The 26,824-nt window shown below is 29.3% G+C and overlaps 8 protein-coding genes across 20 annotated transcripts; 3 read left to right on the plus strand and 5 right to left on the minus strand.

The window, feature by feature from the left end:
• Positions 1-37: 37 nt before the first annotated feature.
• LOC127066856 (protein unc-50 homolog) lies at positions 38-4,231 on the minus strand. Of its 8 annotated transcripts, none has more exons than XM_051001091.1 (8): positions 4,088-4,216; positions 3,315-3,359; positions 1,629-1,748; positions 1,405-1,556; positions 1,148-1,334; positions 936-1,069; positions 741-842; positions 38-679 (listed from the first exon to the last, which is right to left on the minus strand). In XM_051001091.1, exons 3-8 carry the CDS (start codon positions 1,718-1,720, stop codon positions 543-545), a joined length of 804 nt encoding a protein of 267 aa, XP_050857048.1. In that variant the 5' UTR covers positions 1,721-1,748; positions 3,315-3,359; positions 4,088-4,216; the 3' UTR covers positions 38-542. The 8 variants fall into 8 exon arrangements, with proteins under 8 accessions (XP_050857048.1, XP_050857046.1, XP_050857044.1 ...); XM_051001089.1 differs by having other exon boundaries at positions 3,965-4,104; XM_051001087.1 differs by lacking the exon at positions 4,088-4,216 and adding an exon at positions 3,787-3,933.
• Positions 2,249-3,409, plus strand: LOC127066850 (46 kDa FK506-binding nuclear protein-like). Its single transcript, XM_051001076.1, has one exon. It carries the CDS (start codon positions 2,249-2,251, stop codon positions 3,407-3,409), a length of 1,161 nt encoding a protein of 386 aa, XP_050857033.1.
• A 185-nt stretch (positions 4,232-4,416) lies between the features above and the next one.
• Positions 4,417-6,311, minus strand: LOC127066851 (nucleoporin Nup43). Of its 2 annotated transcripts, XM_051001078.1 has the most exons (8): positions 6,187-6,311; positions 5,863-6,045; positions 5,660-5,764; positions 5,466-5,590; positions 5,274-5,395; positions 5,046-5,197; positions 4,703-4,949; positions 4,417-4,620 (listed from the first exon to the last, which is right to left on the minus strand). In XM_051001078.1, exons 2-8 carry the CDS (start codon positions 5,974-5,976, stop codon positions 4,448-4,450), a joined length of 1,038 nt encoding a protein of 345 aa, XP_050857035.1. In that variant the 5' UTR covers positions 5,977-6,045; positions 6,187-6,311; the 3' UTR covers positions 4,417-4,447. The 2 variants fall into 2 exon arrangements, with proteins under 2 accessions (XP_050857035.1, XP_050857034.1); XM_051001077.1 differs by having other exon boundaries at positions 5,863-6,277.
• Positions 6,312-6,325: 14 nt separating this feature from the next.
• Positions 6,326-7,994, plus strand: LOC127066852 (uncharacterized). Its single transcript, XM_051001079.1, has 5 exons — positions 6,326-6,469; positions 6,626-6,763; positions 6,879-7,127; positions 7,249-7,493; positions 7,575-7,994. The coding sequence occupies exons 1-5, from the start codon at positions 6,376-6,378 to the stop codon at positions 7,827-7,829; spliced, it is 981 nt and encodes a 326-aa protein (XP_050857036.1). The 5' UTR covers positions 6,326-6,375; the 3' UTR covers positions 7,830-7,994.
• A 275-nt stretch (positions 7,995-8,269) lies between these two features.
• On the minus strand, positions 8,270-11,109 carry LOC127066865 (uncharacterized). Its single transcript, XM_051001105.1, has 6 exons — positions 11,042-11,109; positions 10,591-10,739; positions 10,200-10,499; positions 8,754-8,831; positions 8,584-8,656; positions 8,270-8,505 (listed from the first exon to the last, which is right to left on the minus strand). The coding sequence occupies exons 3-6, from the start codon at positions 10,203-10,205 to the stop codon at positions 8,270-8,272; spliced, it is 393 nt and encodes a 130-aa protein (XP_050857062.1). The 5' UTR covers positions 10,206-10,499; positions 10,591-10,739; positions 11,042-11,109.
• Positions 11,110-11,811: 702 nt separating this feature from the next.
• On the minus strand, positions 11,812-17,721 carry LOC127066859 (ras-related C3 botulinum toxin substrate 1). Of its 2 annotated transcripts, XM_051001096.1 has the most exons (5): positions 17,382-17,721; positions 16,587-16,712; positions 15,803-16,139; positions 15,558-15,724; positions 11,812-15,445 (listed from the first exon to the last, which is right to left on the minus strand). In XM_051001096.1, exons 2-4 carry the CDS (start codon positions 16,700-16,702, stop codon positions 15,590-15,592), a joined length of 588 nt encoding a protein of 195 aa, XP_050857053.1. In that variant the 5' UTR covers positions 16,703-16,712; positions 17,382-17,721; the 3' UTR covers positions 11,812-15,445; positions 15,558-15,589. The 2 variants fall into 2 exon arrangements, with proteins under 2 accessions (XP_050857053.1, XP_050857052.1); XM_051001095.1 differs by having other exon boundaries at positions 11,812-15,724; positions 17,382-17,719.
• Positions 17,722-17,848: 127 nt separating this feature from the next.
• LOC127066826 (splicing factor 3A subunit 1) lies at positions 17,849-23,654 on the plus strand. Of its 2 annotated transcripts, XM_051001026.1 has the most exons (13): positions 17,849-17,994; positions 18,069-18,208; positions 18,328-18,658; positions 18,736-18,895; positions 18,986-19,267; positions 19,349-19,459; positions 19,528-19,696; positions 19,779-20,462; positions 20,555-20,616; positions 20,697-20,804; positions 20,880-21,053; positions 21,160-21,277; positions 23,437-23,654. In XM_051001026.1, the coding sequence occupies exons 2-12, from the start codon at positions 18,097-18,099 to the stop codon at positions 21,259-21,261; spliced, it is 2,295 nt and encodes a 764-aa protein (XP_050856983.1). In that variant the 5' UTR covers positions 17,849-17,994; positions 18,069-18,096; the 3' UTR covers positions 21,262-21,277; positions 23,437-23,654. The 2 variants fall into 2 exon arrangements, with proteins under 2 accessions (XP_050856983.1, XP_050856982.1); XM_051001025.1 differs by having other exon boundaries at positions 17,957-18,208.
• On the minus strand, positions 21,451-26,506 carry LOC127066834 (xylulose kinase). Of its 3 annotated transcripts, XM_051001039.1 has the most exons (12): positions 25,933-26,501; positions 24,953-25,035; positions 24,633-24,786; positions 24,355-24,534; positions 24,181-24,282; positions 23,684-23,815; positions 23,448-23,601; positions 23,178-23,322; positions 22,794-23,083; positions 22,624-22,721; positions 22,367-22,510; positions 21,451-22,247 (listed from the first exon to the last, which is right to left on the minus strand). In XM_051001039.1, the coding sequence occupies exons 1-12, from the start codon at positions 25,984-25,986 to the stop codon at positions 22,167-22,169; spliced, it is 1,617 nt and encodes a 538-aa protein (XP_050856996.1). In that variant the 5' UTR covers positions 25,987-26,501; the 3' UTR covers positions 21,451-22,166. The 3 variants fall into 3 exon arrangements, with proteins under 3 accessions (XP_050856996.1, XP_050856995.1, XP_050856998.1); XM_051001038.1 differs by having other exon boundaries at positions 22,624-23,083; positions 25,933-26,506; XM_051001041.1 differs by lacking the exon at positions 25,933-26,501 and adding an exon at positions 25,127-25,271 and having other exon boundaries at positions 22,624-23,083.
• Positions 26,507-26,824: the final 318 nt, after the last annotated feature.

Below are 26,824 nucleotides of genomic sequence, written 5' to 3' on the forward strand. Positions count from 1 at the left end.
AGAAACTGTAGGATTTCGGAAAATTAATACAAACGACTTCAGCATCACGTGGACTATTTGTCAATGAAAAGTATAATGGTAACCTATTTACATTGACAACTGTCATTTTACAGCGGTTGTCATTGTATTATACAGCTTACTATTATAACACTTAGGTCATCTTTTACTGGCTGCCGTGATGCCAGATTGTACAAGTTTTTACTTGCGCAGTAGTTTCATATGTTAATGGCGGCAAATTCAAATAAATCTTTATTTTTATAGATTATATAACACAAGTGATATTTGATCGATAAATTAAGATTAACAATCAAATTCCATATTAGATTATTTTTTTAAATAATAAAAAATGTTAACTTATATGGGAAATGTACAAAGCAGTATATACTTAATATACACAAAATAATTCTTATGCTGTCCAGGATTACTCTTATAAGGTTTTCTTATATATTAATATTACATAAATAAAAAAACCTATATTATAAATTTAAATATTTTCAAGTCGCCACAATAAATTGTCTTATATATATATATATATAATATATTTAATTAACTCTATAGTGATAAAAATCCATAACCAAACGACTGATATTGATTCCAGAACATAATGTGACCATATATATCAATAGCATTATTGGTAAAGCAGAAAAAATGATGTGTGTCTTATGAAGTATTTCAACACCTAGAAAAATACGTTTTACATTATATTTTTATGCAATATGTAAACAATTAATACAACTTACTTGTATAGCCCAAAAAAGTGATGTAGATGTAATATATAACAGATATAAACCAAAGTGTATTCCCAACAAATCGTGCGCCAAAGACATTTGAATTTATGAGGCCTATAAAGTTTTTTTAATTGTTTACTATGTATCATATATTACGAAATTATTCTTGCTTTAAATTACATGGAAATGTGATTCAGATTTTTTTACCATTATATATAAAAAGTTGTAGAATATGAAGTATTATTAAAGGTGGAAAAAAAGCATTCAAGTGAATGTCAAATGCATATCCCCATTCAACATCTTGACTTTTATCAATTCTTAAATATCGATTAGTTACAAACCTGTATGTAATAAAAATATTTGATTGCAAATATAGAGTACAGATATTTAGACTTGATATATAATTAAATATGGCCTACCAAAAAATAGTGGCTACTAATAAACCAACACCAATGTAATCAACAAAAATCATATAAAGTAAAAGTCTTATAAATTGAAGAAATCCTAATCCCAAAACTACAGCAATACCAACTGCCGAAATACAAAGCCAACATGTTAATAATACTAAAAATGCTGGATCATCTCTTGCAAATTGTGACTTTGTTTCTGAAAATGAATAATTTTAGTTGATTAAAAAATTATAATTTCTTTTATACATTTGTAATAGAATACTTACGTTTTCTACTTTGAAAATTTCTATAAACTTTTTGTGGCGCTGTAAATAAAAAAATCATTTGCCATAAAGCAAACTCAAAATCCATTTGCTCAAATTTTAATAGCTTTCTCAAGTATTTATAACATTTTGTTGCAGCGCTAATACAATTATGCCTGTAATAAATAATATAAATTAAATATGAATTATTTATCATCATATAAAAAATTAATATCTTTATATCATACCTATATGTAACTGGTGTTGGTAATGTTGATCCTACATCTACTAAGATTGGGGATGTACAACGACTTGTAGGAGGAGAAGTTGAAAATTTCATTTTGATTTATTTAGTTATGATCTCTTTTCTGAAAAATAATAACAATATAATAATTATAAATTTTTAACAATTAATTTTATGTAATTATTGCATGTAATCAGAAATATAGTTATAACACTGTTACATCTATAGAGAATATGAACTTGTATAGGAAAATAATAATTTATTTAAAAATTATTATTAATAATTAAAAAGCTACCTTTATTTTATATTGGACCTGCAGATAAAAATAATGCATAACCTCGTTTATACAACATAATTTGTTTTTATGTAAACTCTTAGGATGTAAACTCAAATACTCCTTACAAATGTAAACATATGATTAAACTAAAAGAAAAAAAGAAAACAAAGGCATTTCATACGAGAGAACGTTAGATGTGTTTAAATCGTAAGCGTAGTTAGTCGTGTTATATTGCTATGGGCGATATTATTTTAAAAAGTTAGAAACGAATACTATAATATAATATATAATATTAATGTATTTATTATTTATAATTTGTCTAAAAGTTATACGATAAAATAGTGAAAATGTTTTGGGGTTTAATAATGGAACCAAAGAAACGATATAGTCAAACCGTCGAAATACCATTTCACCTGTCTATGGCAACTTTGGATGTTACAACCGGCAATGATGAAATAGTACAAGTGATAATATCTTACAATGATACAAATTATATACTGTGTAACCTAAAAAAAGACTCATTGTGGCAAGTAGCACTTGACTTGCATTTTGAAAAAGGAAATAAAATAACTTTTACATGTAGTGGTGAAAGTTACGTACACTTAACTGGGTATTTGAATCATGAGTTCGTTTTAAGTGATCCAGAAAAAGGAGAAGAAAATAATTTTTCACAAGTAATTAATAAACAATCAAAAAGAAAAGCAACACATTCTCCTAAAGTGACTTTAAAAGCAAAACGAATGAAATGTGAAGTTGAATCTTCGGATGTTGAATTACAATCTGACGATACAGATGAAGATAGTGAATATGTAAATGAAAGTGAAGAGGATGAAGAAGAAGAAGAAGAGGCAGAAGAAGATGAAGAAGAAGAAGAAGAAGAAGAAGCAGAAGAAGAAGAAGAAGATAAAAATTACGAAGATGATGATGATAATGATAATGAATTTTGTTTAAACGTGGAGTCTACTGATGATTTTGAAAGCAAAGAAGAAACCGAAGAGGATGATACCGAAGAAAAAGAAAATAAACCTATGAAACGAAATAAGAAAAATAAACAAATCCAACAACGAAATAAGAAGCAAGATGAAATAACATGTGAAGAGGAAGATGAACAAAAGAAACAAAGTAAAAAACAACAAAAGAAAAAATTAAAAGAACAAAGTGTTCAAAAAAAAGAGATAAAGAAAATGAAAACTATAAAAATAAAAGATATAAAATTAGGTACTGGTGCAGTTGCAAAATCAGGAAAATTAGTTTCAGTTTATTATGTAGGCAGATTAAAAAATGGTAAGAAATTTGATGAGAAAAAACAAGGAAATGGTTTTAAATTTAAACTTGGAAAAGGTCAGGTAATTAAAGGATGGGATTTAGGTATAGTAGGTATGAAAGTTGGCGGAAAGAGGCAAATTACAATACCTCCGTCTATGGCATATGGTGCTAAAGGTTTCCCTCCTCTTATTCCTGGAAATAGTACGCTTGATTTTGATATTGAACTGAGAAATGTTTATTAACATTTCAAAAAATCTTATTATGAGTTAATTAACTTCTAAACATGTGATACTAAGACCATCTGATTAACTTGAAATAAGTAAAATAAATTTTTGGTTAACTTCAAACAATGATGTTATTGAAGTAATATATCATGCTAACAATTAAGACTAATATATTCAATAAGAAAAAATGTATTAGATAAGATGTAATATATGATAGCAGATGCAAAACAATTGTTGATGATATATATAATATTTAATATGTTTTAACCTAGTGCATGTCAAATATGTTGAAATAAGTGGTTTGTAAAGAAATTTTACTTTTAAATTAAAAAAATAACACTATTGTCATATTATCATCCTTGCTATCGGACAATTGATATAAATTACCTACATACCCTTTTATTGGGAAACATTAGATTTAACCTTAATTCATGTCATACGTCAAATGTCAACAATATATATATATATAAGACAATAAATGTTAATTTGTGCATTATATACTTAATGAAAATTCACAATGTTATGTATCTTAATCTTTTTATATAAATTTCTCTTATCGGAATTAATGCGTACCGGGCTTTTTACAGTTGGATAACCGATGATATACATACATATATTAATTATGATTGGATGACTGGATAGAGAATGGTAGATACGATTGCTACATAAACCAGATACAAAAATGTTTATAAGCACCTGATAAGTCATTAATATATTCAAGTTAAAAATGTTAAGATTCTATTAATTTACTGAAACGTAACAAAAAATGAAAAGATTAGAAATACTTTTTTATCTTTGATCAACATTATTTACATATTTTTTAAGTTTCTGATGTTTTACAACATGAAGGTAGGTGTGCTGGAATCGCTACTATTCGCGCTCCCTAGTGGTTTAATTGGTAAACTTCAATCAAATTAAGCATTATATATAAAACAGAAATGAAATAAAATATTTACTAATTAATTAAAATACTTATATATACGTAATTATATCATAGTATATAATTATTAATAATATTCACAAAGTATGGAAAGAAATATTTATTCTATCAAATTGTTATATGGCTACATTTTTAATAATATACATAGCTTCATTATCACATCCAAATAGTAAAGTTGTTTTATCAATGTCAATACTATTTATTGGTTTATGCATAACACAACAAAGCGATGTAACATTAATATTACCATTCGTTCCTATTGTATTCAACCAATGAGTATCTGTTGAATCTACAATGAAAATTACCATATGAATATAACACATTTTATATTTATATATATGCATATGTTAGAAAAAGTTCTCTAAAGTTACCTAATCTAAGTTTTGAATTCTGTGTATTATTCCAATGCCACAATTCACCACTGGTTGAACATGTAAACAAATTTTCTGGTCTGTCTGGATGGAACATAATTTCACTAACTGCTTTTGCATGAGCATTAAGCTGCGATATAGGATAAGTATGATGTCTTAAATCCCATACAGTCAAACTACCATCACCTCCACCTGCAACTATTATGTGCCTTTGTGTAGGATGATGTGCAATACTCATGGCTTCGGTCTGAAAAATATTTTATATAATTATATAACATTTCAAGAACTTTGATTATAATAAAAATATAACTAAAAATAAAAATAAAAATGAAAATTATGATACTTTGATCTGTTCTGAAAGCATAAAAGTAGTCGCAGGAGTATCCTGATCATTCCTCAAATCCCAAACTTTCATGTGTCCTCGTAAATTGCCTGTTAATATTTCACTATGTCGTAAAAAATCAACACAATAGATAGAACAGCTATCTGCATTCTCTGAAAATTTAAATAAAGTTTGATGGTAAGCATTGAAATTCTTATATATTTACATTATATAAATAGTAATATTTACCAATTGTTCTAACTGGTTTCTGTTGTGTAGTTGTCAGAAGATTAATTCGACCGTCTTCACCCACCGAAACTATATCTTGCTCAAAGTTAGAAAGAGCAGTACATGGAGCATAATCTAATGTTCTATGTAAATAACCATTAATCATAGAAATGAATGATCAAGTGAGTTATATATTTCATGAAGCTTACTTACTTAAAATTATGTATAAATTCCCATGCCATATGTTCTTTAAATTGAGGAAATGGATTCTCATGAATTTGTAATAGTCTAACGGAGCCTAAAGATGACGATGCCACAAAAAAGTTACTGTTTATGAACTGTAAAATTGATATAATATTAATTTTAATCAAACGATATCTATTGTATATTTAATCTTGAAACAGAACCTTTATTTCTGTAACATCACCAAGAAATGAATACTCGGAGGTAACAGTCGGATACGTTTCTTCATCTTCGTTTGTTGTAAGAGACCAATATGTAATTTTATTTACCTATATATAAAAATGAAACATTGTAGATGACAATAATATATTTTATTCATAAACTCATTTAATAATAGAAAAATTTAGGTTATGTATCAATCGTATACCGGATCATCCCAGCTGCCGGTTAAAAAGTTTTTCATTTCTGCGAAATCTTCGCGTTTCCATCTTATCTTTGATATCTTTTGAGAGATAAACGTTCCTTGGACATTTTCGCTCATTTTAAAAAAAGCACTTTATGTCAAAATTTCAATAAAACACAAATATTTAAACGAAGTTACAGATCACATCTAAAAGAAGAAGAGTAATTCTGAAGTTAGAGTAGAACGTATATTGATTCGATGGAATGTATTTATATATTGTTAACGAATTGTAAATCTTTAAATTGTCCTTATTTTATATATAAAAATTTATAGTTTAAACTCAATCACATATTAATGATTAATACGAAAAAAAACTTCGGTTTCCCGCGCTCGTAACTAATATCACGCTCGCGCCATTTTCATGTAAGCGATAAAATTCGATGAAATCTATTTCTGTGGATTCCAGGAACATCACCATCTTAGAAAGCTCAAATCTCGACGAGAGTCAAATGATTCCATAACGTCTTACCATTCGTAATGCCGATAATGATAAAACGTTCGATATTATTTCTATATATTTTTGTGTTATATTCAACTATCGTTAGTGCAATCGAACCAGTTTCAAAAAATGGTAAATAGATTTAAAATTTCGATAGAAATAGATTATGTACAAACGATTAAATAGATTTTTAATTTTTGGTACGATAGATCGCAAATTCAGTATTAAAAGAATATATATTATTAGTTTTTCATAACTTATGATAAAACACGACGCGTGTATTTTCAGTTGAAATCGAAAGCAATGTTACAGAGGATAATAATATTATCGAAACACAATATGCAGTTTGTAAAATTTCGACGGAAGAATTAGTCGCAAATGCACATGCTACCGTAACGAAAGTTCTCACAGGAGCCTGCAATGCAAGTAAGATTCGTTCGATTAAAATTTTTAACTTGGAGTTTTTCTTTTCTTTTCTTTCTTTTTTTTTTTTATTTTTTTTTCTCTATACGACTAACTCCATGAAAATGTTCTCTTACAGAAACAGTAGAAGCGAGATTTCAAAAATTAGAAAAGAATTTATCCGACGAATTACAGGAGATCAAGATACTTCTTCGTACGTTAATGGAACAACGTGATATTTCTTCGAAAATCAATGATACGATTTATCGAAATAACAAACAAAATGTTAAATTTAATTACAAGATTTTTTACAACAATCATAACGTTTCTCCAAGGCAAAACGAGATCAATGAATTTAATTATACGATCAAAACGGAATCATTGAATAGTCAGTAACAAGAGAATGAATATTTATTTATATGTTCATTACAGATCAATTTCTTTGTCGAATTATCGTTTTTGTATAAAATGTTTACGATTCCTTTTTTTTTTTGTTTTTTACGTTTCAGAATCCTCGAAATTTTTTACGTATTATTGGGAAATCAGAGATTTCGAGGAGAAACTTTCGAAATGGGATAGAACACGTTTCGAGCGTAGCTCAACTTTTTACGTGGGTCAACCTGGGTACGCGATGTATTTAAAAATTATACCGAAATATTTTCCAGATGGTACGGTGTTTATAAGCGTTGGTTTAACGCGTGGTCGATACGATTCGTTCGTTAAATGGCCATTCTCTTATAAAATCCAATTGTCGGTAAGAATATCCGATAAAGGAAGGAATCGGTTTATAATTAAATGATTTAATATTACAAATATCAAATATTGTTTATTAAAGATTTTAGATCAGTCATTAGAAGAATGGCAAGAGGATCGACCTTCTCGAATTTGGGATCCAACTGCACTTTGTACAGAATATTTTTGGAAACGGCCTATATCAATTGGTGAAATGGATAATCCAGAATGCGTTGGGTTAAGTATCCCAAGAAATGTTATACTCTCTAGATTACCTTTGGTCTTTCGTACTGGTAAAAGTCAATCTCGATATATTTGGAATGACAGTATATTAGTGAAACTCGTTATCTATTTATAAATATTACCGATCTTTGAGCGTCATTCGAAGTGATTTCGAAAGAAAAAATCCAATATTTGTTCTTCTTTTTACAACATGAAATTCGTTTATTATAATTTCTTTCACAGATATAACACTTTTTTTATGACATAAAATATCAGAATTAATTATAATACGATCTATAGCAAAACGTATTCTCAATTATATTCATATTTACGCGATATAAATCAATAGATATTGAAATGACATAGCGATATATTAAAAGCTATTGAGAACATTTTCGTAACTGATATCATAATATCAAAATAATATATAAATTAATTCGTTGCATTCGATCAATACACTTATTTAAAAATATTATTAAACAGTAGATTAAATAATTATAAATAATTTAATAATATTTTGACTTTCGATTGTTCATTTTATAAATCTAAAGGAATACTTATATTAGTTTCTATAAGTCAATTAATTTCATCCAATGGCAATTCTCGATCGGGAAAAACTGTGAAGTCCTGTGTTATCTCTGGGAGTTCGTAATCATTAGTATCTCGAGAAATTGTGTTTCGAATTTCTTTAGAAGCCTCATTCATTAAAGTTCTATAGATAGGTATCGGAAGACGAATTCCAATTTCTTTCTTGGAATCAAAGTATGGAGAACGAATCGGAATTCCATGGAAACTCCTTTTCCTTCCACATCCTACAAAATGTTAGCCTTTTAACATAAATGTTAAAAGATGGCATGCATTTTCGTTTCTTTAAAGAAGAATCCACTCACCAGTAAACGCATTGCAAAATGGTCTTTTCATTTTATATGTTTTATCCATCGAAAATGCGTTCGAGATATCACGCTGAAATCGATCAGAACAATTTTTACACGTGGAAATATCGTATAAATATAAATGATCAAAATCATACAGCTTATAATTTTTCTATTCAATAGCTTACCTTATTTTGCATTCCTTCTACATATCCCATCTTTATTAAGAATATCAATGGTATTATGTAGAGAAGGTAATGAATTATCTAAAAATTAAAAGCAAATTTTGACGATTTAAATGATTTAATGATAAGAAACAATTAATTGTAATTAAAGATACTTTCGATAAAAATATACAGAAAAAATAATCGACTGTTTAAAGGCAAGAGCAAGTTTTGAAGATTTAAACGAATTAAAGAAATAATTGTGGTTGAGAAATAACAAATTCTAAAAGCTTTGAAAAACAATCTGAACATTATAATCCTATAATCGCCTACAATTCCTATTGTTACATAACTTAAATAAAGTGGAAACGTTATACAATCACTTTTGTGCTTTGCTTAATTATCGATTAACATTAATACTTCATATTTTATCAAAGAAGAGTAGATATCCATGATGCTAATCGAAACAATCGTATTAATTAAATTTATATATTAGTATAGTACGTATGTAATTAAAAATCGAATACTTATTGCTTTTAAAATTGATGAATTAGTAATTAATCGTGAAGCAAGCAGTATAATCGAATTTGTGAAATTTGAAATATAATAGTTTGTGAGATGGATTCTGTACAATTTATTTTTTCATCGACGTCTATTCTCGAGTTTAAATGTATAAAATAGGCAATTTAAAAAATAATTATATTCTAAAGTATATAAAAGTAAAAGAGAAAATATAAACGTGTAAGAAGGCTGTCAACGTTCGTTTTGATACGTCATTAAAACTGTGTTAATGGCAAACATCAATATCGTTGAAAACATGCGATACTTGTATCGCTATTAATATATACTCAAAAACATATATATACATGTATATATATATGGGGGTGGGGGCTAAATAAAATAATAAGAATATTGATTTTATAAAAAGAGCGTTTTACACGAAATCCTTTTTTACGAAAATATTTGTTACTAAAGACTTTGATAAAATAAAAATATATTCGATACGAGATTCAAAAATAAAGTGATGAAAATGTTACAAGGTGATTCGATCTTGGTATCGTATTTTTTAAAAAGCGATTACTATATACCCACGACGTCCCATGATAAATATATCGACACGAAGAATTTTGTAAAGAATTTAAGAGAATTTAAACGTTCATACATATATCGTTATATCGCCCACGTATTACATAACTTCTTGTCTTCCTTCCTATAAATATAATTTATCTAACAGGCGACATATAAAAAAATCAAGTTTCTTATATTCTTAATAAAATAACAAACAACTATTCATCATTCATCATTATTAAATTTCAATCGATATTCAATTTCAATTCGGCTGTATTAATTTGTAAATCGTAAATAACAATCTTATTTTACATTTTTTTTCGTCAAAAAGTATCGGAGAAAAATGATTTTTTTTTTTTTTTTTTTTTTTTTTATACAAAGAATAAAAGGAAAATAACGTACCTTCATTCTGGATAAGTTTGGATAAACTTCTTCGCGTACCTTCCTTTGTCTTGTTTTTCTTTCTTTTTTCTCTCTGTTTTTTATTACTCGCGATTGGATGTCGCACAATTTGAACTCGATTAAAATTATTGGAAACGGCAAAGGGTTGCTCGATTCTCTGCGCACGAAGGGTGCCAAGGAGTAAATGTATTTGAGGGCGAAATCTGTGCGCGCTTGCTCTTCAAGTACAACCCCCTCCTCGATCAAGAAGAATCGAGACCGTCAGGAGAACGCATGACCGTACCTATATATACTCATTTTCTAAGAGAGAAACGTGTATTTTATCATTTGCATTGGAAGGAGAATTTTATCCTCGCTTACGTAGTTTTGTGGTTATCCTCGAAATACATACATACATATATAATGTCTAAGAAGACAAAATGTATCATCCCTTATACGCTTCGTTGCTATTTGATCTTCCTTCGTTCGTTCGTTCAAAATTCTTAATGTGAGGCTTCTCTTCGGTAGGGGGCATTCAAGGTTAAGAAATGCAAATTCAAACTGCAATGTAATAGAAGAAAGATTAATTGAGAAAGATTTGCATAAATTACAATGTGATTTAAACGTATCGAATTATTTTATAAGATATTATTTCGGGTATACAACTGACAAGGAATATTTATAACGTTTATCGATAATACTTTTTTTAACTAATTTCAATTCCAAAAAATTTTTCGTTAGGAGAATTTACGAAAAGGTAAATTAAAAACGATCGAATATCGATAACAAGAAATCGCGAAAAAAGGAGTAGTCGATAAGAGTTTGAGTAAATCATAGAAAAACGTCTGGGGTTAAGTACTTACATCGTTCGTACATCAGAACCTGCTGTGTTATGATAAGGTCGTTCACACCCTTGAAACAATCGTGTGCTATTTTCTTTTTTATATTTAAAAAATATATATTGGAATGTATATTTAATTATTCCAAAATAAAAATGAAGATTGGTAAAATATATATGTTAAAATAGGCTTATATATATATATTTAATTTAATAATATATATATATATATATATATATATATATATATATATATGTATGCATATATATATGTACTTATATAAAGATTTCTTGCAGACGCCTTGAAACATTATGAAATTTTTTATTTTTCAAGGAAACAATAATGTATTATATATTATATTATTTTATATATTATATCTCTACAATTTTGATATTGTGATAAAATATCAAATAAATGAAACATGACTTACTATACAAAAATCAGATTGATTATATCGTCAAGGATGTTTTATATTTATATTATTGTAATAATTATTATAATTGTTTTTAATAGCAATTTAATTGCTTTTACAGTAGTATTATGTACAGATGAAATAGAAATTTAAATGAAAGAAAACAATTTAAAAAAGATGGCACTGGTAGTCGAAAATATGCGACGTATGGTAAAGAAGATCAAAAGCGGGAAATATGAAATATACGAATTTTTTTTTCAAATGTTTAACACGAGTATTCGAAAGAACATGCTTTACAAATAATTTGTTTATATCAGTAAATTAAAATTATTTATTATTTAAATGAAACAGGTGTTACGAGGTAAATCAAATCTTTATATAATAATGTATAATGTATAGTTTATTCAAAAAGGTTTTGTTCAAAATACATATAAATAAAAAATAAATGCTTCCATGTAGAACATGCCATTATGCGATTCAGTTGTCTGTGTGATAATTATCGAGAATGTACTTTCGTGTAAAAAAAAAAAAAAAAAGAAAAAAAAATAGGCTAATTAAAATTAACTTTAGGCCACAATAAGTTTACTGCATTTTCTAGTTTACTGGCAGCAGAAGAGTTGCAAATTGAATAAACTCGTAAAAAAGTAGAAAATTAAAATGTCAGATATAATACATTTTATATATATATATTCGCGATTGTTTAAAATTAAATAATAAATTTAATTGATTATTAGTTACTGATGCAATAGAAAGAAAATATACTTTATATTTTCGATTAATAATCATAAGTTAAACATTCTTTTATAGCATAAGATTTAATAATAAGTGCTCTTATACTGCCTTAATTAATAAATGTATAATCTTACAGAAACTTTAAGAAAATAGATAAAGATGTTAAATTTTATAAATTATTCATAACAAAGCGTATTCTAGCATGTATATTTTTTGTTCTTTCATCCTCCTTTTTGGTTTTAAATCGTTATATGTAAATTGACAATATTTCAAGCTAGGCCATATCTCGCATATGTTTGTTTGCCTTATTATACTTTTTTGATGTGATGTTTTTATTTCGTTTAGAAATTATTTTACTGCAGAGTGATTCAACAGTACACATAATATTAATTCGTTTACATTGTTCAGACAAATAAGTCAGAAGATAATTCATGATGTGACTAGAATATTTTTACACTTCATACATTCATTTATAGTCTTATGTGCAAAAGTATATAATAAAAACTGTAAAAGTTACAATAGATTGTAATACATAGCTTTGGTTTATAGCATTTTTAGCGATATTATCCAAACAAGAAGGAAAATGCGACTTTTCTTAAGCTGCATGAGCTGTAAGTAGTGTAATTTATGTTATTGATGTATTTGTACTCAGAGTACTATCATTGATAAATATATCATCCTATAATTGAATATCTAATAAAAAAACTATAAAAAGTTTTGATCTCATATAGTTAAATATAGAGCTAAATTATTTAAAACAGCTGCCTCAAAAAGTTACATTGTATATCGCGAATAAAAACATTACTTTGTATACCATTAATACTTTACTTGCAACTGATACTATGTATATTATGTAAAAATTAGAAAACCTTTTGCCAACTTTGATAATTTTTTATGAATTTACTTATAATCACGATAGTTTCAATCAATGATTTTAATTAAAACAGAATATATGCATTACATTGATATATCAAGATATAACAGATCTTTTTTATTTTCTTTTTTTATATACTATGATATGAGCAAATCAAATTATTTTGAAAAGCTGTATAAAAGAATTGCACTACTTACAATAAATGCAAATCGATATATATATATATATATAACATAGTAATATAATACATAAACGTTATGTTTATTCTCTAAACTTAGTGCGTTATGCGATACATATGTACGGTCGTACATATGAATAAATTCCTTGGCTTAAAATGTCAAAAAGGTATGAAATATTCTTTGTATTTAAAACTGTGCAATGTTTGATGCAACAAAATTGTTACTCAACAATTTCAATTTGCACCATTAAATCATTTCTTAATCTGGAAGATATCCTCTAGCAGCTATTAAAATATCATTTTATAGTTCACTTCAATTTGTTGAAGTTTATAAAGAAATTTCATATACAATTAATTTATAAAAATCAATATTCTAAGTTTTAAAAATTAAGTTCAATATAGCATACAATTTACTGCAAACACCTCAGACATATTTTAAATCTCAATCAAACATCTAATTACTTGAATATAGAGTTTTATTGTACTCAAAATTGTATAAAGAAAAGAAAAACTTACGTATGTCTGATTGAAATAAAAAATTTGCTGTTTCTATGCTACAGTATGTACACCTAGCAAGCATTACTGTCTTGTTAGAATATTCTCACCTATGATAAAAATTCTTTACTCGTGGACTCGCGTTATAATTTGTTCAAAATTCATACTGATTATAAACACGAACAGAATATGGCATTCAGTTGGTTTACAGATTAAAAAGCATATGGCACTCAAGTCCTATCTTTTTCTATTCTAAATTTTTTGAATATAAAAAATAGCATGTTCACAAGTGGAGGAATATATCTGTTATCATCACACTACGTTATATTTGAATCCCTTATATAGAGCATGTTTTTATTTGATATCCATGGCACAAATACCATTTGAATTTGTAGTTCGATATAAATTAATGAAAGTCTTTTAAAAATTTTAACTGTAATTGCAGTGAATTTTATAGTAAACACTGACTTTTGCACCAGGTTTATACTTCTCATTAGTGAGTGCAATAGTTTAAATCTATAAATATTTAAACGAAAGAATGTTATGATTTTATTTAAAATACATTGTGCTATTCTCTTTCTCGTGTAACTGTGCATAGCATCATATCCTTATCATTGATATTTCACATTATTTTATTTTGTTATTCCGTATTTATTTTGATTATTATTTTTGCAAAATAAGCTTACTTATTTATATGAAAAATAATTCATAGGCTCTCAATAATGTCAATAATGTCTATAGTCAGATTGTATCTATGTAACACACAACCTGTACAATACTGTATCTATTACATGCAACAATGGAATTAAAAAGTATGATACTTGATATCTGTTTGCAATAAAATAATATTAATATATATCCTTAATTTTTAAATAATCAAAATACAATAAATATCAATATACACAAAATACACTACAGTTCATTCTCTTACTATGCATATGTTGATAAAATGTTTAAATTGTAAACAATGAAGTATTCCATGAAGAATAATAGTAATTTTCAAAATAGTATCTACAAGTTCTCATTGCTGAATGTCGAACTTAGTGTCATCTTATTTCATTATTTATGCAGAAATTCGACATTTTACTGCAAAAGATTTATTAATCTTCTTAATAATTTTATTGCATACAATTGATGTAAAAAGTGCTGGCTTTAATTTTTTGATTTTTCGATGCTATGGCACTGTTTATTTAAGTCTATGATACTAATTTTTCAACTTGTAAAATTTGTTAGTATATCGATTGCTACAGTAACTAACATGTATACCTCCTAAAATGAATATATCCTTCCCTCTACTGTCATAAATACAAAAATCGAAACTCTGGCAGCCATGATAAGTAAAGCTTTGTTATTCTTTTTATCTTATTTTTGACAGACACAACACATTCACACAATATTATAATAATTTAATGAGTATACTTCTAATCAATAAGTCTACTGCAAAATAAAATGAAAAGCTATCATAAACCATATTTCTCATGATTGTTTCCTATTAATCATCATACTGACTAGTTCACCGATAAATATAATCGTACTATGATATAAATTTAAAAAATTCATTCTTTGCATAAGATTGTACCAAACCTTTTCTATGGATTTAATAAGTAATGTTGTAAAATTATTACAATATTATACTTTCTCGTTGTCTAAACTTTCAAGTCTTGTTTCAGTGTTACAACTTACATTAGGACCGGGAAGTTGTAAATTGTACTTTATTTGTAACACGGTGAACTGCAGCTGCCAGAAAAATTTATTAAATTGTATGCGCTGCTATCTCTTCTTAGTACATCTATCGTATCGTTCTTATGACCAAACTAATTTCAGTCTGTCATTTCATGTGAGTGTTTACCTATATCAGTGAGATTCCATTTCCCTTGTAATTTATAACATAATGCATCTTCTCTGTCGACGTTTTTGTGGTTCAGGTCTTAAAACTGCACGAACTGCTTCATCGAATACTTGTTTTAGACCACGTTGTGTAAGAGCAGAACATTCCATATATTTTACAGCACGAATCTGTAACTCGTAAGACACATGTCATTTTTGGCAGTAATATCTATAATACATATTAACAAGACATGCTTTCGTATCAACCTTATTAGCCAATTTTTGTCCTTGTTCTCTCTTTATGGCACTAAGTCCTTGTTCAGCTAAGGCAGTTAAAGTTTCACGATCATCTCGTAAATCTATTTTAGTTCCAACAAGTATCATCGGTGCATCTGGGCAGTGGTGTTTTATTTCTGGATACCATTTACTAGTAACATTTTCAAAAGACGAAGGACTTGTTACAGAGAAACATATAAGAAACACATCGGTCTGTGGATAAGAAAGAGGCCGAAGTCTGTCGTAGTCTTCTTGGCCCGCTGTGTCCCAAAGTCCTAAGCTTACAGGAATTCCATCCACGACCATGGGTGCTGAATAGTTATCAAACCTATATAAACAAAATTAAAATGAAATTGTAATTCCATTGAAATAAACTTAATAATTTATTTACGTTATATCTTTAGTTACAGTATCTTCCAAATTAAATAGAAATGACGTTTTATATTTATATATATTATTGCACCCTGTATGGTAATATTTTTTATAGCGGATATAAAACTTAAAAGAAAGATATTTTTATATATCCTAACAAGATGTTTTATAAAAAGACAATATAAAATAAATGGTTTCCTGTATGCAGTAGTAGGGTGCTCTTATTACCACTGCATTACTATTATTAGCCATACCAGTTCATCGTTCTAAAGAAGAAATATGTAGGGAAAAAATAGAAAGATGATTTCCAAATGGAAGAAAGAAATAAAAATAAAATCAGTATATAGATAAATATACTTTAGATCAATTATTACATGGCAATATAATATTATGTTTCACTTACACAGTTGGTACATATTCTCCAGGAAAACTGTCTGTAGTATATGATATTAACATACATGTTTTTCCAACTGTTCCATCTCCTACTACAACGCATTTGATAGGTCTACCAGAGCTCATGATTCTGATTCTGAAGTGATAAACACAAAGTATTAATAATATAGTAATAATGTGTGTGTGTGTATATATGTGTCAACTTTGAAACATATGAAAGAAAAATTTATCTGTAATACAATAGAAACAAATAAAAAAAATGTAATTAAAAAAAAAAAAAAAGAAAGAAAAAAACAAAAGAAAAAGAACAAGTTGTAAATAATTCAATACAAATTAATAGTTCCAATCATTCTTACGAACTCTATCGATTTTTCAAATTATTTATAAAAAAAAAATTAAAGTAATCCGCGTAGAACGAAAAGAAAAGAATAAAAAAAAAAAAAAACAAGAAACAAGAAACAAAAAATCAATAAACTAATGATAAAATTTATTATATGTATAAAAAGGAATTTTAAAAAGCATTACTATACTCGGAAATACTATGTTAACACGAGTTTCTTCGATGATTTGTCAATATAACGCAAATAGTTCATTAAAAATGATATTTCAAATAATTCATTTATATCCATAGATAACGTATAGTTATTTTACTTAGCACGAATACGCGTGTTAGTACGTTTTCGATAGTACAATTTAGTGATATTATAACCATTCTATTAAATGCGAAGGGCTTGTCCTAAAAGTGTTACATTAGTAGTATCGCGTTATGTCGAATTGAATAAATGATATTTTTAATAGTACTCACCAAAATACGAAAAAAAAAAACAATTGCTTGCTAGAAAAGAAACTTATTTAACACTAGTTTGAGAATATATATGGTTAGCACTCTTCAAAAAATCACAAAAGCAGATGCCATGATGGTGTTGCGGTTTTTCGGGCTCATAGACGTAGTCAGACGTAGTCTTCGCTTGGTGACAGATGTTCGACAATCACCTTTTCCTTTCCCCTCTGTTTCGAAAAAGTTATTGTTCGGAATGATTCGGCAGAGACATCTATCATACGGGATATCCATTCAAATAAAATTCTGCCATATCATAACATTCGATATAAAAAAATATGAACGTATTAAGAAATGGACGTGTTGTTAAGAAAAATTAGTAGAGTAATAATGATTGATATTAAGTAAATAACTTTGAGACGTGCTAAAAATATTCTCTTACGATGGAACTTTATTATTTTGATATCCTTTTTGACAGTTCGTTTTATACGAAATTATTTAGAAACTGTTTCATTCGTTTCAATTACTTTGTGTGACGTAGTCTATGATAAAGCAATGTGACCAACTGTAGAAATGAAAAACGTATTTCTTTCGTTTATGTTTGTCAAGTTTCTATAGTGCTTGCAAGCGTTTGATGCATGTAATATTATGTCAATTATTCGTTTTGTATATATTTGAATCGAATGTTTGAGTAATCGCTTATTTTTTATTAAGAGATTGAAGAAGAACAAGTGATTGTAAAATGCCTGCACAAGAAATTGCGGTTCCACAACCACCAGCAACCGAAGGAGAAGAAAATGCACCTTCGTCCCAACCTATCGTAGGAATTATTTATCCTCCTCCAGAAGTTAGGAGTATCCTTTTATGTTATAAAATACACAATGATCAATTAAGCTAATACTGTCTATGAAATTGAATATGATGAGGAAATATTATTTTTATGTATATACTTTTTCCTTATACGGTTATTTAGATATCGTTGACAAAACTGCTAGCTTCGTAGCTAGGAATGGACCGGAGTTTGAATCAAGAATTAGACAAAATGAATTAGGAAATGCAAAATTTAATTTCTTAAATTTTGGCGATCCATATCATGCATATTATCAACACAAAGTTAAAGAATTTAAAGAAGGTAAAGCTCAGGAACCTTCTATGGGCTCCGGTGGAGGGAAAACTATTAATCTAACGGCACATCAAAAGCAGCAAGAGATTTTAAAACAAGTAGAGCAGCCTTTTGTTCCTAAAGATCCACCCGCTGAATTTGAATTTATCGCAGATCCTCCTTCTATTTCTGCATTGGATTTGTATGTATCGATTAATCATTTTCATTGTGCAAAAGTTTATTAATCTTTAAGTGAGTAATACATTTGATTTTTTTTAGGGATATTGTGAAATTAACGGCACAATTTGTAGCACGTAATGGACGTCAGTTCTTAACCAATTTAATGAATAGAGAGCAACGTAATTTTCAGTTTGATTTTTTACGTCCTCAACATTCATTGTTCCAATACTTCACAAAACTCTTGGAACAATATACCAAAGTATATATATATTCTATCGTCAAAACTAAACAATTTCTCGTGTTTATTTATTTATTTATTCTGAAGAGTAATAATTTTAATTTTTAACAGGTATTAATTCCACCTAAAGATTTATTACCAAGACTAAAAGATGAAGTGTTTAATATGGATAAGATTTTAGAACAAGTTAAGTATCGCGCTGAATGGTTGAAATATCAAGAAGCTCAAAGACGTAAAGAGGAAGAAGAATTGGAGCGGGAGAGAGTTGCTTATGCGCAAATTGATTGGCATGACTTTGTTGTTGTTGAAACCGTAGATTATCAACAATTTGAAGTTGGTAATTTTCCAGCACCAACGACTCCTGATGAAGTTGGAGCTAGAGTTCTTATGCAGGTAAATTGGATGATGATAAAAATATGTCAGAAATATTGTTGTTACTCGAACGCTCATTTTTTGTTAAATGTTGTTAAATAGGAACGTATAGAAGAAGGAGAAGATGTTGAGATGCAAATTGATAGCGACGGAGAGGAGGAGATGCAAACTCGTACTGAAGGTGAAAAAGATCGTGCTAAGGATAACAATCAAGTGAGTATATTAGAATATTTCATTGTTATTACATGCAGAGCGTTAATATTATTTTGTGTTGTTTTCAGGTACAAGATATGGAGGAGGATTCAAGTGACGACGACGATGTGTCTCCACCAGGTGATAGTCACAAGTCGAAAGAATCTAAAGTACGAGACGCAAGTATGCAACCTCCGCCATTACCACCGACACCTGGAAACGTTGTAGTGAAGAAAGGATATGATCCAAAACAACATGGTAAGTAAACAGCTTTATGAACTTTTTCTTTTAAACGTCTACTTATTATTAGAGATATTATTAATATTTCAAACTGTTTCAGCTGTGAAAGCTGCTCGCCCAGTTGCTCCGGATGAATATTTGATATCACCGATTACGGGAGAACGTATACCTGCTAGTAAAGTGCAAGAACATATGAGAATTGGTTTATTAGATCCACGTTGGGTTGAACAACGAGATAAACATCTAGATAAATTAGCGCAAGAAACTGTATTTGCTCCTGGCACTGCGATTGAAGCTAGTCTTAAGCAACTCGCTGAAAGACGTACCGATATATTCGGTGTCGGTGACGAAGAAACTGCAATTGGTAAAAAGATCGGCGAAGAGGATAAGAAGAAAGACGATAAAGTTACATGGGATGGTCATACATCTAGCGTTGAAGCTGCAACAAGAGCAGCTCGAGCTAATATCACGTTAGAGGAACAAATTCATCAAATACACAAGGTTAAAGGACTTCTTCCCGACGAAGAAAAGGAAAAGATTGGACCGAAGCCTGCTAATCGTGCCGCTGAACTTTCACATATGGCTGCTGTTGCTTCTAAGCCTCAAGCTACTCTAAAAGCACCACCAAAACCACCAGCTCCAAAACCGATACCAGTCCCAGCACAACCACCACCACCGCCAACTATGAGTATGCCTACAATGGCAATTCCACAACCAATGATGCCACAAGCACCTATGATGATGATGGCTCCTATGTCACCAATCAGACCACCACCACTTATGAGTATGATATTTATGATCATCGTTGTATGATTTATCGTTTTATATAATTTGACAACACTTAGATCTTATACTTTTATACGATTAAAATTGTAGCACCTACTATGTCACCATTTATGCCAACACCACCACCTATGCAACCACCAATGGCATCAGCTGTAAGTGTTACGAACTTGATAATCATTCTTACAAATGTTTCTGATGAACATGTGATTTATTTATTTATTTATTTTTTAAGATCGGTATCAAACATACTGCAGAACCTATGGAAGAAGAACCTCAGACTAAGAAATTGCGTTCCGAAGATACATTGATTCCAGAACAAGCATTCCTTGCAAGAAATAAGGTAAAATAAAAAGAAATAATCTTTTGTTGTACATAAAATTATGATTGCATTACTATAAAATTTTCTTTGTATCAGGGTCCAGTACAATTGAATATTGCTGTGCCCATGATGACCGAAAAAGCAGAATGGAAATTGAATGGACAAACGTTAAATATCACTTTGCAATTAAGTGACACTGTCGTAACTATGAAAGCTCTGATTCACGAACAAACTGGTATGCCACCAGGAAAACAAAAATTGCAATACGAGGTATAAAATATTTTCAATAAGAAATTTTAATCTAGATTAATTTCTTTAATTAATAAGAAATATTTACTTTATTGTCGATTATAAATTAATCAATGAATTATTTCAGGGAATGTTCTTTAAAGATGGTAATACTCTTGCTTATTATAATTTATCATCCGGAAATGTTATTAATCTTCTTCCCAAGGAAAGAGGTGGTAGGAAGAAATAAGTGATGATTTTTATTAGTAAGTTTAAAAGCATTTTATTTATCTATTATATACAATATTTTGTCTTATTAAGGAGACTAGAAAAAGATACTTTTTCAAGTAATATATATTCTCTAATGATTACATGTAAAAAATAATGCAAATAGTATAATTGAAAAGCAATTATTACAAATAATAACAAAACACAAAAATGAAAAAGAAAGATTAGATTTATTAATAATTAATACAATATGTTTTAATAAGTTAACAATAATAAGTTAATATATTAAATTTGGCATTATATATATATATATATATATATATATATATATATATCATACAATTTATATTATGAATCTATAAAGTTTTATATATTATAAATTCGCTTTAACAAATTGCACTTTTAGTTTTTCTTGTACTTTTAAGCACTAAGGCACTGATAGTAAAAAGAAAAAAGAGATTAAATTAAGTGTATAGCAAGAAATATTTATAATAGAGCAACCATTAGGAAATCAATTATATTTTAATATTTGTGCTTCGGTCGTAAGTTGTTTACGATATTCGCATATTTTTTTCAAGGAATAAAAACTTAAGAAAACATGCATGCTCTTATATATATATATAAGTAGCGTAAATGCATTAAATCATACGTGACATATCTATCATTACGTACTTCGAGATTCTAACAGAGACTAATCTTATGTAAAAATGATGTTTTATTAGAACTTTGACTTATTACGAATAGATAAAATTTTTCTATTACCCAAATTATATATAAATGTTTAAGATAATGCATATGTGTAGATACTTATATATCATTGTATATATACAACTATGATATGCATCTATCACGATATAAAATTATGGAATTTGTTGGAAGTTAATTAGCTAAAGATTTATGCAATAGAATTTTCTGCAATATTTCATTTTACTTATCTGACTGCGATTGATTTCTTTTTATTATTCTTTCTATTAACTTTCGATAACGTTGCGTCATTGGTCGATATATCTAAAAGTGCATTTATAAAATTGAATAATGTTCATATTTTTTAGACAGAGTAATTATGTATATAATGTATAGCTGGAAATCAAACTTGACGACATAAATATTGATAAGTTTTAACTTACAGACTCAGCATCGTCGTACGGTCGACATACAACTGTAGGTTCTGGTAAAGAAGCAGTTATTTCTTCAAAGTTACTTTCGTTTCTTAATAAACCGTGTTTTGCTTGATACGCTGCTCCCATCATAGCTGAATTCGTAATATCCTTCTAATAATAAATATGACGATTAAATCAAATGAAATAATATAAATGCACACATGCGATATAATTCTTATAAAATTAATATTAATAATTTTCTTCTTTTTTTTTCAAATAATTACCGATATATAAACAGGCGAATTGAAGACATCAGCAAGTACTTGTAATATAGTTTTGTTAGCAGATGCACCACCTGTTGCTATTATACGAGTATCGGGACCTAATTGTATAAAATTAGTAAAGTTTAGAAAAAAAAAGAAAATATTCGTAGTTCGTAATAATGTACACCAACCGATAACAAAACCAAAATCTTCTGCATATGCTCTTTTCGCCACAAATTGGCCTTCAATGAGTGCTCGAACCTCTACCTCTTTCGAGCTATATCGATTAATTTTGTCGTTAGCTTTATTAAATCTGTAATCACCGATCACGGACGGTAAAATCTCCTGGGCGTCAAAATACAGGCCAAAATTTCCGAAATTTCCTCGCGGTGTACTTTCTAATAATTCGTTAAATATTTGCCATGAACCTTGCGCTGCACTGTCACGTATCCTTTCTCTAGTCAATGATCCATTTTTAAAACTAAATGTATATATATATATATGTATATATAAATCTAATTACTTGATAACGCTCTATCAAAAATAAAATATTATATCGTGATTTATATTATTACCAAAGTAATGCCATATATGCATCATCTTCAATAGGATTGCAGAGAATGTGCCCATCGATAGCAGTTTTCGGTTCGTTCAGCCATAAAAACAAAGTATCGCTAGTTCCTAAACTACATGCAATATCTCCTTTTTTCAGTCTCATTCCTAAACATTATTAAATAATATGTATATATATATATATATATAGATTTTTTTTTCCATATACACATTACATTTTCAATTTTATATATTAACAAATCCATTTTGAAATTTCCGCAGATAACACGTACCTACCAAGGAACCTGGATTATCTCCTGTAAATGCAATAATCCTACAAGCCTCATTAAAGCCAAATCTTTCGACAAAATAAGGCGATATTGGGCCGATATTATTATAGGAAGAGGTCGGTTTGCCCAATTTTTTTCTTAAATCAGGCGCACAAGTCTATGAAAATAAATGAAAAAGAAGGATAGAGTTAACAAGTTGATTTACCAATAGTTATCCTTCAAAATTGTATTATATTTACCTCTAACAAGACATCGTCCCAATCCTTCGTACGAATGTTTAAAAGATTCATACCAGAGCCATCTGACCAATCGATCGGTGCAAAGTCGCCCAAGAAAAGAGAAGCAAGGAAACTACTGACCAAAGAAATTCTCTGAAAGAATGAATATATCCAATTGATAGAAACTAGAGAAATCAGGTAAACTTATCGTACATGGAATTTGTTAGCATCGAGTTAAGCCGTTAAACAATCGTATTGAGAACAATTTGAATCGTACAGAAATGTATGAGTATAAAAAGGGAAGATGGAGTGTTTGTTTTATCAAATCATTGATGGATTCCATTGAAAAACAAAAAAACAGAACATATATACAAAGGTAAATAGGGAGCACACTAAATATTTATTGAATACTTTCGAATACCTCGATTGTACGCTGTTTTCTATTTCTTTTTTTTTTTCTTTATTTATTTATTTTTTTTTCAAGCGAGGAAGCCGAAGAATGTGTTTAGTAGGTATACCTCGGTATTACTATAGGCTTCTGGCCTTCTTCGTGCTATCTTTGCTATTTGCGGTCCTGCAAATCTTTCGTATGCTCGAGACCCAGTTATTTCTGCCAATTTCTGCAATGAAAATTTTCAATGTACGACATTATCGAATAATTAATAATATTCGATTATAAGCAAAGAACATACTTTAGGGTCACCTACGATCACTTCGAAAAGTTGACATTCATCGGACGTACTAGAGTCCATCCATACCGGCGATTGTCCTATCGAAAACGACGTTGCAAATTGTTCGTGTAAAAATTTCGTTGGTTCTAAATTTTTCAATAGACTTTGACTACCTTTCCCCCAATAAACGGTGCCGTGTTGCTATTAAATAATATTGCATTATTACATTAAAAAATATTACAAGAAAGGGATTGTAATTATATTCGTTTCTTTTCTTTTTTTTTTTATATTTCTTTTACCTGAGCGCATCCGGAAATAGCTGATACTTTGCTAAAATCAACTCCGCAAACACGTAGTTTATCTAATATCATATCTAAAGCCTTGACCCACATCAAAGTTGGTGCCACTACTACGTGAGATTCGTATTTCTTTTGTATAACACCTCCGTATGTTCTACAAAATCGTTAGAATGTATGTACATGTATACACACACGTATATACATATATATATCATTAATAAATAAAAATCAATATATATATATATATATATATATATATATATATTAATTCTCATATGATATAGAGACAAAAAAATATGTCACGTTTAAACGTAATATACCTAAATTCTGGCAGATCATTGTCAAATTGTACACTGGTCTCATGTAGAATACCAAGATCGTCATCGACCACAACAGCCTTCAACTGACAACAAACGCAACGAACTTGATTTATTAATTATCTCAAATATTTTTTAAACGAGAGATTATCTATTTATTTTTAGATTAGATTTTACCGTGACATTAGATTAGGGACGACCCGAAAGACGTCAAAGCGGAATATAAAACACGAGTCAAGAGATTGCGAATGATTTTTTCCTCTCCTTCCTTTTATATCTTTCTTTTTCGTTCGAATAAAACGCGCGTCTTGTGACGCGCATGCGCGTCAGGAACTCTCGAAGTCTCTTCGAGTGAACATAGGAGATAGTCGCGAGAGGTACGTTAAACAAACTTCGGAACTGTGAGATTTTACGATTCTGAGATCTAGATTCTTGATAAAAGAGGTTGCTTTCACCTACTGCGCGATATATGTAACGCAGAAGATAAACGCGATGTCTTGAATTGTCACGCTTGTAATCGTTAAAGGAATCCCGATTGGAGTTGGTAGCGAGAGAGAGACCACGAACGAAGGTGGTGGAAGAAGAGAGGGGTGAAAGGAGAGGGAAGAGATTTAGATAGACGGACGCATGGCCCGACCACTCTCAACTTTACAGCCGAGATAAGGAGGAGAGCTGCGCGTGTAAGCGACGAATCCTCGTAAAGTACATATGTACACAACAAACACACGGGACGAGAAAACTCTCTTTTCCTTCTTTTCTCTTTTTTTTGTTTTTTTTGTTTTTTTTTTTTAATTATTTTTTCATTCTTATCTTTTTATTTTTTTGTTTTGTTTCACATGTACCTCCGTTATTGTTCTCTTCCTTTCTTTCGATTTTCTTTTCTCTCTCTTTTTTTTCTCCCCCCTTTTCTATTCTTTCCCTTCTCTATTTCCTTCCCACGGGGGAAAATTCGATTGGTTGATATGGTAGGAGAGTATCTTTACCTGCTGCGTGCTGAGATCGAGGCCTAAGTATGTCGCGTTCGAAGATGCCCCCATAATGTTTTTTCTTTCTTTTTTGTCTCGTCGGATATCTCTCTCCGAACGTCACTCTTGTCAGGCGTTGAATCGAAGGTTTCTAACAACTACTAAACGTCACCACGTTGACGACGTCGCGTCTTGGACTTGGATGGGAATGAGAGGGAGAAAGAGAACGAGAGAGAAACACGGAAGACGCAGAACGCGTTGGTATAAAGAAAGAAAGAGATAGAGAGAGAGAGAGAAAGAGAGAGAGGAGAGGGAAGGATAGAAAGTCGTAGGCGTTTCGCCTCGTAGCACGTTCGCGTCCGTATTGTCCTTAACCGCTCGCTAAACTACAAGACTCACGGCGAACTAACTTCGGCTCGCTTCGTTTTCCGTCCTCAACCTCAACGTGGCATCGTTGTTACGCGCTATTTCTCGTCTATGTATGTAATCAACGACGCAGAGCGTGACCCGGTGAAAGACCCTAATCTTATCGTTATTATTAATAATGATCGTTCTCCGCATTACGTAAGCTACTCATTTTAACAAGCTTGGAACGCTTGATACACGCCACGCGAACTATGCGCTTTCGGCATGAGAAAATTTCTCCTCTCGTAGGTTCTAACGTCGAAATCGTAAAAAATTAGACCTAAGGTAAGAGGTGTTAAAGTAGAGGTTAGGTTTCCATCGATAGCTACAAGTCGCCGGGGTTCTTCCTTATCGGCGGTGTAAAGTTCCTTCTCTCGCATGATACATCATTTTTCGTTTTGTTACCTACCGAGTTTTCTTAACGAAATAGATAATATTTTATGTTTATTTCTAAGATTAATTGTGCATTTACAAAGAATAAGATAGAAGATTAATTTTCGATTAT

Source organism: Vespula vulgaris, chromosome 10 (assembly GCF_905475345.1).
Source record: "Vespula vulgaris chromosome 10, iyVesVulg1.1, whole genome shotgun sequence".
Lineage (NCBI taxonomy): Eukaryota > Metazoa > Arthropoda > Insecta > Hymenoptera > Vespidae > Vespula > Vespula vulgaris.

Excerpts from the sequence above, each read along its gene's own strand:
- LOC127066851 (XM_051001078.1), bottom strand. The coding sequence starts at position 5,976 with ATGAGCGAAAATGTCCAAGGAACGTTTATCTCTCAAAAGATATCAAAG. Across the intron at positions 4,950-5,045 it reads TGCTTTCAGAACAGATCAAA|ACCGAAGCCATGAGTATTGC; the intron begins GTATCATAATTT and ends AATATTTTTCAG. Across the intron at positions 4,621-4,702 it reads GAATTCAAAACTTAGATTAG|ATTCAACAGATACTCATTGG; the intron begins GTAACTTTAGAG and ends TTTTCATTGTAG.
- LOC127066834 (XM_051001038.1), bottom strand. The coding sequence starts at position 25,986 with ATGGGGGCATCTTCGAACGCGACATACTTAGGCCTCGATCTCAGCACG. Across the intron at positions 23,602-23,683 it reads GGGACGATGTCTTGTTAGAG|ACTTGTGCGCCTGATTTAAG; the intron begins GTAAATATAATA and ends TTATTTTCATAG. Across the intron at positions 22,511-22,623 it reads ATTCGCCTGTTTATATATCG|AAGGATATTACGAATTCAGC; the intron begins GTAATTATTTGA and ends ATTTATTATTAG.
- LOC127066850 (XM_051001076.1), top strand. The coding sequence starts at position 2,249 with ATGTTTTGGGGTTTAATAATGGAACCAAAGAAACGATATAGTCAAACC.
- LOC127066852 (XM_051001079.1), top strand. The coding sequence starts at position 6,376 with ATGCCGATAATGATAAAACGTTCGATATTATTTCTATATATTTTTGTG. Across the intron at positions 6,764-6,878 it reads CACAGGAGCCTGCAATGCAA|AAACAGTAGAAGCGAGATTT; the intron begins GTAAGATTCGTT and ends GTTCTCTTACAG. Across the intron at positions 7,128-7,248 it reads CAAAACGGAATCATTGAATA|AATCCTCGAAATTTTTTACG; the intron begins GTCAGTAACAAG and ends TTTACGTTTCAG.
- LOC127066856 (XM_051001088.1), bottom strand. The coding sequence starts at position 1,720 with ATGAAATTTTCAACTTCTCCTCCTACAAGTCGTTGTACATCCCCAATC. Across the intron at positions 1,335-1,404 it reads AAATTTTCAAAGTAGAAAAC|AAACAAAGTCACAATTTGCA; the intron begins GTAAGTATTCTA and ends ATTCATTTTCAG. Across the intron at positions 843-935 it reads ACAACTTTTTATATATAATG|GCCTCATAAATTCAAATGTC; the intron begins GTAAAAAAATCT and ends AAAACTTTATAG.
- LOC127066826 (XM_051001026.1), top strand. The coding sequence starts at position 18,097 with ATGCCTGCACAAGAAATTGCGGTTCCACAACCACCAGCAACCGAAGGA. Across the intron at positions 18,896-18,985 it reads TCTTGGAACAATATACCAAA|GTATTAATTCCACCTAAAGA; the intron begins GTATATATATAT and ends AATTTTTAACAG. Across the intron at positions 19,268-19,348 it reads GAGCTAGAGTTCTTATGCAG|GAACGTATAGAAGAAGGAGA; the intron begins GTAAATTGGATG and ends GTTGTTAAATAG.
- LOC127066865 (XM_051001105.1), bottom strand. Across the intron at positions 8,657-8,753 it reads TAGAAGGAATGCAAAATAAG|CGTGATATCTCGAACGCATT; the intron begins GTAAGCTATTGA and ends GATCGATTTCAG. Across the intron at positions 8,506-8,583 it reads ATTTTGCAATGCGTTTACTG|GATGTGGAAGGAAAAGGAGT; the intron begins GTGAGTGGATTC and ends AACATTTTGTAG.
- LOC127066859 (XM_051001096.1), bottom strand. The coding sequence starts at position 16,702 with ATGAGCTCTGGTAGACCTATCAAATGCGTTGTAGTAGGAGATGGAACA. Across the intron at positions 16,140-16,586 it reads GGAGAATATGTACCAACTGT|GTTTGATAACTATTCAGCAC; the intron begins GTAAGTGAAACA and ends TTGTTTATATAG. Across the intron at positions 15,725-15,802 it reads GACAAAAATTGGCTAATAAG|ATTCGTGCTGTAAAATATAT; the intron begins GTTGATACGAAA and ends TACGAGTTACAG.